The 9337-nt window shown below is 48.1% G+C and overlaps 1 protein-coding gene across 2 annotated transcripts; it reads right to left on the bottom strand.

Annotated features, from left to right (window-relative positions):
- Positions 1 to 141: 141 nt before the first annotated feature.
- On the bottom strand, positions 142 to 8509 carry LOC112551297 (C-type lectin domain family 4 member A-like). 2 transcript variants are annotated; one of them, XM_025211469.1, is made up of 6 exons: positions 8332 to 8509; positions 6388 to 6504; positions 3145 to 3237; positions 1846 to 2000; positions 1505 to 1641; positions 142 to 735 (listed from the first exon to the last, which is right to left on the bottom strand). In XM_025211469.1, exons 1-6 carry the CDS (start codon positions 8396 to 8398, stop codon positions 576 to 578), a joined length of 729 nt encoding a protein of 242 aa, XP_025067254.1. In that variant the 5' UTR covers positions 8399 to 8509; the 3' UTR covers positions 142 to 575. The 2 variants fall into 2 exon arrangements, with proteins under 2 accessions (XP_025067254.1, XP_025067253.1); XM_025211468.1 differs by lacking the exons at positions 6388 to 6504; positions 8332 to 8509 and having other exon boundaries at positions 3145 to 3784.
- Between the last annotated feature and the right edge of the window lie 828 nt (positions 8510 to 9337).

Here is a 9337-nt window from a genome sequence, read left to right as displayed (position 1 = left end):
GCTTGTAACCAATCACTGAGCGATACACTTGCAAACATATGTATAAAAGGTACCCAAAGGTAGAAACCGGTGGTGCTTGCTTTGCAAACGATTGCCAAGCACCCCTCTCTGCGCAGACTGGAAACAATAAAGATTAAGTTGGGTCCTCCACCCCTGTGTGTTCTTTGGCAATAGCGCACCGGGCACGAACTCACACTGTCCGTTGGGGACAACACTCCCATAAGAGCAAAGGCAGTCACGACCCTCAGAAGTGTCATCTGTAATAATGTATTACATAGCAGTATCCCTCTACACTACTCAGGTGAGTCTCCATTCACCTTCGAGACATCACAGGTGGAAGTTGACTGAAATGGATTTCCGTCCACTTTCAACATGTTCAGCGGCTTCCTTTTTTCCCCAAATAATTTTCCTGGTTAGTTTAAGCCTCTGCACATAGTAAAATCATTCCCTGCCCCCGTGCATGGCTATAGCCCAGGCACCAATGTTCATTCAAACCCTCCCCCCTCCATATCTCCCTGGGAGCTGCCCCAAGTGAGCGACTCTCTGCCTTCACATCCAAAATGAGGCTTCTCCGATCAAATTTTCATTGCTGCAGCTTCACAGATTCCATGACACCATAAGGAACAACGGACATTATTCCAGGTTTTCTTCTCTGATGAGGCTCTGTTCCCTCCCATTTGCATGACGGCACACTTCTCCGAGTTAAGGAAATTAGGTTCCTCAGGCATCCAGAACCTGCAGGAGACACCCCAGTGTCAGGAGCTCACTGTTAGATGGGTCCCTGGGTAGGCTGACTATACGTCCCACTTCGGCTGGGACTGTCCCAGATTTAGGAGGCCAGTCCTGGCCAGCTGCTCAAAATTAAAATGAACATCTGGGGCACAGGGCGGGGAGGCAGAGCAGCAGGAACTGTGAAGTAGGATGCCCTAACAGAAAGCAGGATTGCCCTAAAATAGGTTTGTTGGATTACTAGCATGACCATTAAAAAGAAGAGATGATTATTAACAACTATGAGGTAAAGCACAATGGGTCAGTAACGAGCTATTGACTCCCTTAGTTGCCTGGATTGTAATGCCAGAGCTACACCACAATGCCCAGCCCTGTCTGTGCCTACAGCAGTGCCACTGAGGTGGGGAACCAGGGGCCAGTGTCCCAGATTTCACATTCTCCCATGTGGATGTTTTATCCCTGGAGAAGGTGCTGGGGCTGGTGAGGAAGGAGTGGAGAGTATTGCAGTGTGTGAGGCACCAGGAGATATTCCCCTGCTCCCCTCTGTGCTGTTCCCTGAAATGGATTTGTAGCCTCTGATCATATTCCCCAGCACTGTTGCTCTTTGCTGGACCTGCAAAAATCTAGCTCAAGAGGAAACATTGCACTCTCCCTGCACCACTTCTCTCTCCTTCCCCTTACCCACCTTTGCAAACACACTTGTGCGTTACCCCATATACAGCATTGTGGGGCTCAGGGGGAGGTGGTAACAGTGCCATCCCCAGGGGTTACTCACGCTGCACTCTTATTATACAGCGTCCCATCTACCCAGCACCACTGGCCTTCCACTTCTTGAGAATTCAGACCAAGGCAGTAGTTACTTATTTCTTTCTGATCTGAAACTCTTCCTTTCACCCAGTTGAGCAGAAAATTCTGGAAAAAAACAAAATGCAATCTCACCAACTGCAGGGGCTGATCGGACAGCATGAGGTAGTGTCCCTGAAGGATGTGAGTGCTGGAGTGAGGGACCCCTTAACTAAAAGAACATGGAAACTTTTCCGAACCCTGATGCCAAAGCAAGTGTGTGCGCGGGGAGGGAGGGGGTAAAGGCTCTCCCCTGCAATGGGCACAAGATACCTGCTCAGCTTCCGTGTCAACCACCACTAGGTGGGAGCCCATCCCTATGCAGTTCTTCTCACTGGCATCCCAGGGCCTGGCAGTATCATGGGACAAGTAGTAGCAGCTGGTGCGAAAGAGCTTCCAGCCCTTGGGACAGCATGTCCAGACCCGCTCTGGGTGGGATGAGAAAGAAAAGGAGCGTGTGTGCTCACCAGTATATGTAGGAAATCCCTGCTGGACTTCATCTTCTTCCTTCCCTCTTGACAATACTGAGTTGTTACTCCCATCTATTCTAAGTCTGCTATGTTGCAGAGTAGAAGTAGAACACGGGATGTGCTGCTGTTAGATGCTGTTCTCCAACATGGTCAATAATCCAAGTGCAGACTGACAGATATTAGTTGCCATGCTAATGCCACACACTTTCAAATCCTTCTGTAGTTGCATCTACGCTAGATGTTTACTGCAGTTGCCTAATTAGTTCTGCAGTAAACATCTTGGCATCTACACACGTGCCCCTATTAGGCAGCAGGAAACTAATAAATTCCACCACAGGTTAGCATTTATAAATACAAGTACTATCCTGCTGCAGAGTTTTTTCATACGCAGCAACGCATGTGTAGATGCTGATAGAGCTGGCTGGGGCATAAGGGTGCTTCAGTGCAAGGGTTGCCTGCTGACTAGCCCTGCACTGGAGCACCCTCATGCCTTGATCAGTCCCTCTGCAGCATGTTGAGCCAGGTCGGAGCAGCCCCAGGCAGACAGGCTGACCCCACTGGATCCTCTGCCAGATGAGGCTGCTCTGACCCCGCTCAATATGCTGCAATTGTGGATGCACATGTACACACAGCGCCTGGGAGCAATAAACTGGCACAATATGCACTGGAGTTTATTGCTGCACACTGATATGCACATGTAGATGCACCCACAGGCAACACGACTCAGTTAATGTGGTTCCACCCCTTCCTCTGGACAGGCTCATCAGTAATCTAATGGACCTTAGTATCAGGGACCATTTCCTCCTCCTCAACCTGAAGACTGAAGTGCACAGGTTCCCTTTGATTCCTTGTGTCTGCCCACTCCACACTGACTCCTCACCCTCTTCTTTCTTTACAACTCCCTTTGCCCAACAGATGACATCATTACTTCTCTCTTGGCCTTCATTTGGTCAGCTCAAGAGACCTCCTTGTTTATCCATCTCACAACATTGTCTCTGCAGCCCCTATAGCTGTTTGCTGTCAGTCTCACTCTGGGTGTGCAACAGGTCTCAGCCTTGCTTCTGATGCTGCGGTAATTCCCCTCTCCTACAGTGTCACTGACCTTCTTCTTCAGCTATCCGCACGGCACAGAGCCACTCAGAGATATTCTGAGGTAAGGCTTTGTGCTCTTCACAGTTCTGCTGATGGGGAACCACTGGAAAAGGAGAAGAAAAGAGGAGTGAGTACATTTTTCTTTTCTCCCACCCCTTCTCCTTCCCTGGAGTCAAACCAAATTGTTCTACATATTGTGACCAGAAACTGACCCAGTGTTGTAGCTCCTTTATTGGATATAGGACACAAGCACTAAATATGCAACAACTCATGTACAACTTGTCGTGATCATAATGAACCCACCTGGCAAAGACATGAAGAGGTGATGTCATCTCATTTGTTACTCTATACTCACCTTGGAAGTCTAGGTAAAGAGCAAGAGGGACTAGAAATCCTCATCTGCTGATAAGAATAGTGATCTAATTGATATGACGAACGTGCTGGGGTGATTTGCCCAACTGAAATGTTGACCGCACAAGTCACAGTCTGTTTAGCAAGGAGAAGGTGGGTAATGGATGGCAGGATCACTCTCCTGGTAAAGGCACCATCACTTGCTGTAAAGGTACTGAAACCTTAGAGGCAAAGAATGTTTAATGCACACGAAGCACTGTGCTACTTCACTTAGCTGAGGCAGGGAGAATGGATAGGGTCAGTTGGTGTTAGTTTAATGCCTTTCTGGCTACCCTCCAAACCTAAGGAATTTAGACCATCAAATATGACCAAAGAACAGGACCTTTAGCCCCTGACTGAGTTTGGGGAGAGAAGAACAGTGGTGTTAGGAAGATTTCAGTTTGGGAGTCATGTTCTAGAGGTCCAGTTTAATTGGTAAGAAGACATCATTCTATTTTCTAGAAACTATGTATGGGGATTTCCGAAAACAGAGGTACTATGTTCAACATGGACTGGCTGTATTTCAAAGCTCATTATGATGCATAAAGAGGAACTGAGCCCTAGCCTAGGAAATAGAGGGTTCTGTAAGGAACAATAATGACAACTTTTCTATATTTGTTACCAGGAAGAGAGGATGGTTGCAGTCAGTCACATGTATACCTCGTGTTTCCAAAGAACCAATTTCCCAAAACTAAGCAACCTTTGCCAAAGAGAAAAAATGCAGACAGGACCATGTGAATGGAAGCTGAGGGTGTTTACTAAGTGGCCAAAGAGCCCTTTGTCTACAGTTAAGAAAAAGGTAATCATTAACAAAAAACACATCCTGATTTATGCCATGTGAAGGTGGCCATTTGAAATGAAAAAGCAACACATGACAAATGGAACATGTGGAAATATACAACAAGGGGCAAAATAGTGAATGAGGAAGAGGACAAACAATGGTGCAGTCTTTGGTAACCTGGGCCCATTCCAACTAAATGTGTTTTAATGCAGCAGAAAGGAAAGATCAAATAGCTCAGGACAAAGAAGAACATATCTGCAGTATGAGTGACTGTAGGTGCATAGGATGAAGGAATATTAGAGTTGCTTTGCCAGACTGAGTGCCTTACCCAGGCATAGGAAACTGGGTGAAACTTTTGGGTCTCTGTGATGTGGGAGGCCAGCCCCAAGTGATGCAATGATCTCTTCTGGCCTTAGAATCTACAAGCTTTTTTTTCCACCTCTGGACAGATCCAGCCTGATGAAGCAAACTACTTACAACAAGGTGTGTAACTGTACCAGAGCATAATAATGCAGGCATGATGCATGTCTTGAAATAAAACATTGATGTTAGCATTATAGGGGAGTGTGTAAGTCAGGGTGGACCTGTGTGTAGTATCTTGATGAGAATTGTGCTGTGCAAGTGATTTTTTATTATGTACAGAAACTTACAGAAAGAACTCCTTACAGTAAAAGGTAGCTGACTTACTACTACTTTTGCAAGGGTTTTGTGGCTAACGTTGTTCCTGTTCTGCCACACCACAAAGCTCCTCCTGGCCCAATCCATACTGGGAAGCCACAATTCCTCAATACGCAATATTTCCAAGAAGACTTTCTCTATGTCTGTCATAGTTCACCAGGCCAGCCAGCCTAGTGGATAAAGCCAGTCATGGAGCTGGGGATTTCAGGGGTAAGGGTCAGAAGCCACAAGTCAGGAGCCAAAATGCCAAGCCAGGATTAGGAGCCAGGAATCAGAAACCTAGTTACCGGCATGTCTACGCAAGATGTTTACGTTGAGGTACTACACATGTGCCCCTTTTAGGCTGGGGTAAACTAATTAACTCTGCAGCATGATAGTACTTGTAAATACAAGTACTGTCCTGCTGCTGAGTTTTTTACTCCACAGCAGCACATGAGTAGACAATGCCTCAGCTGGCTGGGACATGAGGGTGTTTCAGCATGGGGGGCTGCCTTCTGGCTAGCCCTGAACTGGAGCACCCTTGTGCCCCAGTCAGCCCCTCTGCAGCATGTTGAACTAGTGGGGAGCAGCTCCAGACAGGCAGACTGAACCCCTGGACCTGAAGCCAGAGCAGGTTGCTCCAACTCAGCTCAGTGTGCTGTGATCCTGGGTGCATGTTCAAATGGCACACCCAGGAGTAATAAACTCCAGGGCAATAAGGTCCAGAGTTTGTTACTTTGCATTAATTGCATGTGCCCACCAAGTACAGAGGATAATCTGTAGGGCAAAGTCCAAAAGTAAACCAATCCAGGAACAGGAGTCAGAAAACAGATCTACAGGGAGAATCCAGAAGCTGAAATCCAGGAGCAAACCAAAGGCAGGGTCAGGAACCAGGGAAGCCAAAGAAGTCACTGGGATAGGGGCTGTTCAGACACTGGAGACCATTGTGTTATGCAGCAAGGCTCAGGTGCTGGAGGAGTTCCTTAAATGTAGCCCCAGAAGCAATCAGAGGGAAGGGGCTGGGGGTCAGCTGGCCTTGGTTGGTAGTAACTGGGTCAGTGCACTTAACAAGTGCTGCAGGGCAGGTGCTTGCCTGAGCTATACAGAACTGACCCAAGCTATAGCACAGGAGCTTTACAATGTCACACTGTGCATCTCTTAACACACTAGGAAATGTGAGGCATTCTTCTCTACACAGTGCTCTCCTGTCCTTTCTCTAGGCCCAGACTCCTGGCTTGCCCTTCTGTTTGGATACTTGTCATTGTCTGATAGTCTGCTCCAGCCATGATAGGTTTTCTTTCTGTCCAGCATGTTATTTCCCTCTTGGTTCAGTTTTATGCACTCAGTTCTCAGCTGTTTGCCTTCTAAGTGTCGTTCCTAAACACTTCCCTTCCCTCCCTGGATAATTCACCTGGGTTTACTTACCAAAGAAGACAACAAGGAGAACAACACACAGCAACAGCAACAGCCCCGAGATCAACCACAGGAGCCACTGGGGTGGTTTGCAGGGTTCATGTTGAGGTGGGCTCTTCTCTTTCGGTGCTAAGGGTGAAGAAATCCCGAAACCATCAATTCTGATTAGAAAATCCCAGTCTGTTTGGGATGTGCCGCAGAGGGAAAATCCTCCTGACCACACACAATACCAGACCTTATCCAGGAGCTGCAGCCAGCTCAAAGACAGCCTCAGGGCATGGTCACATTCTCAGTCAAACTTTACTATTCCAGCAAGCAAATAGCCAGAGTTTGAAGGGTCTGAGAAAGCCCACATCTCCCTGGGCAGAGCCCAGAACCACCACACTCTACAATGACCTTGATACAGACAGGGAGAAGTTTCTCTGGAGTTAATTGGTATCCTCTGCCCATCCCAGAGCAGATTGATTTCTTCTAGTCTGCTTTCCTCCTTCACCTGATATAACACAATGGATGCATCTACATGAGACATTTAATGTACATTAGACTAATTCTACTGCACATTAGTGCAGCTGGCAAAATCCGTATTAATGAGCTAATGTGCAGTAGATTTAGCCTAATGCGCATTAATGTCGCTTAAAAAGCATTAATCTACACTAATGCGCAGGAACGCCAATTACGGTGCATTAAGTTAGTACCTGTTACTACAGGTACTAAATGTAATGGACTGTAATTACAGTGCATTAATGAACATGCAGACATGCCCGCTGTGTACTACAGGTAGGATAAGCAGGGCACCAGCAAAGAGAGCACTGAGGGAAAGGAAGAGGCAAGTTCGTGGCTGCCCACATTTTTCTGCCATAAAGCAAACAGATGTCTGCTGTAATAAAGCAGCCATTAGGGGTGTGCGAAGTTGGGCCCTATTTGATTCGGATTTGGATTCAGCCCGAATCAGAGACAGTGATTCAATTTGTTGATTCAGATCACTGTCCCTGATTCAATTCAGCCAAATTTGAATCTGAAGATTCGATGCTAATTCAAAGAATCAGCAATTCGGACATAGACACAGCTTTAAATGTTTTTTCTACATACCTCAAGGTTACCAGCGTGGCTTGTGAATGCTGCGATGCTGGGGTGGGTGGAGCATCCCACAGGGGGGTGGCCCTCCACATGTTCAGCAGCAAACCTGCAAGTGGACCGGAAGTGCATCTGGTCCACTTCCAGGTCTGCTGCTGAGCACGTTGGGGAGCCCCCCATGGTCCCCTGGGACACTCCATGCACCCCAACACTGCAGCATTCACAAGCCATCTGCTACCTAGAGGTTTGTAGAAAAAACATTTAAAGCTGTGTCTACGTCCGAATTGCCAAATCTTCCCGGATCTCTCCAAATTCACACTAGAATTTAAATTTGATCAGGGTTTATGATATCCTCCCCGCTCCCATCTCAAACAGCACCACATTTACCAGGCCCTAGCCCTCTTTAAGGGAATGTGGTGGCACGCCCTCCCTGCACCACAGACAGCGCAAAGCTCATGCCTGCCAAGTCTTCCCCCTGGTTGGTCCACTTACTCTTTAGACCTACTTTTCTGTCCCAATCCCTGCATGTGTCCCTAGTAACGCCCCTCACAGTACCTCTTAGCCCTTTTTGGTTGCTCCGTGGAGATCCCTGAACTGCTTCAGATCCCTCAATCCATGTCTCCTCAAGACTTTCCTCCTTGATCCTTTCCTTCAGAGCTCACAGACAGACAAAAGTGTGGGGCTGCAAAGGCCCTGCAAGGAGGCACATTCCCAATTCCCTCTATCCAAGAAATACCTCTGATTAACTTCTCTCGGTAATAAGCTCACCTGTGTCAATTGTTTCTCAGAGCCAGGCTGGAACTTGAGCACTCAACATAATAGGTTCCACAGCCCATTCCCCAGCCCAGCCCCCTTAGCCCCGTTCCCCTGTTGGGTATTTACCTTTGGCCTCTTCAGAAGGTAATGGGTCCTTGAACTTCACCTCTGCGTAGGTGATCTCGGACGCCATTCAGAGCCTGTCTGCAGATCCCTTACAGTCCTGTCACATTCAGGGTAGACCACTCCATCCCCTGGAGCCAAGGGTGACTGTGGCCACTAATAGAGTCCTTCCTATCGGGCGTGTGGGAGACCCCACTGGGAGCTGAAAACCCTGAGAAACCAGCCTGAGCTTTACAGAAGCTTCAAGGAGAGGAAGAGGAACAGGAACTAAATGACCGAGGGGGAAGTGACTGTCCTTCTTCCCCTTGAAAATACAACCTAACTGGGGCAGATTCAGAGGGGGTGCAGTCACACCTTGCTTTCAGACCACATCATGGGAACAGCAGTTGGGGACTTCTTAAAATCCCCAAATCAGGTAATAACTCTCCCCTGACACTCTCTTCCCCTCTGTGCTCTGCAGCAGCTCCCCTTTCCTCCTCTTCCAGTCTCCTGCTCCCCCACCTGTGGCTGCTGCTGTCTCTACTGTCCTTGGCTGACCCAGAAGTAGGGGAACTCCAGACCTGCTCCTATCCCACTCCAGCCAGGCTGTACAGGGGTTGGACTGTGGCTCAACTCATAGATTTCATAGATTTCATAGACATTAGGGCTGGAAGGGACCTCGGAAGATCATCGAGTCCAGCCCCCTGCCCAAACGGCAGGAAGTCAGCCGGGTTCATAGGATCCCAGCAAGATGAGCATCCAGTTTGCTCTTGAAGGTGTTCAATGTGGGCACTTGAACCACCTCCGGTGGCAGGCTGTTCCAGACCTTGGGGGCTCGGACAGTAAAGAAATTCTTCCTTATGTCCAGCCTGAAATGGTCTTGTAGTAGTTTATGACCATTCGACCTCGTCATCCCTTGGGGCGCTCTGGTGAACAAATGTTCCCCCAGATACTGGTGGTCACCCCTGATAAACTTATAGGTGGCCATCAGATCACCCCTGAGCCTGCGCTTTTCCAGGCTAAAGAGCCC

This window comes from Alligator sinensis, unplaced genomic scaffold (assembly GCF_000455745.1).
Source record: "Alligator sinensis unplaced genomic scaffold, ASM45574v1 scaffold148_1, whole genome shotgun sequence".
Classification (NCBI taxonomy): Eukaryota; Metazoa; Chordata; order Crocodylia; family Alligatoridae; genus Alligator; species Alligator sinensis.
This window is presented reverse-complemented; position numbering and strand designations above follow the sequence as displayed.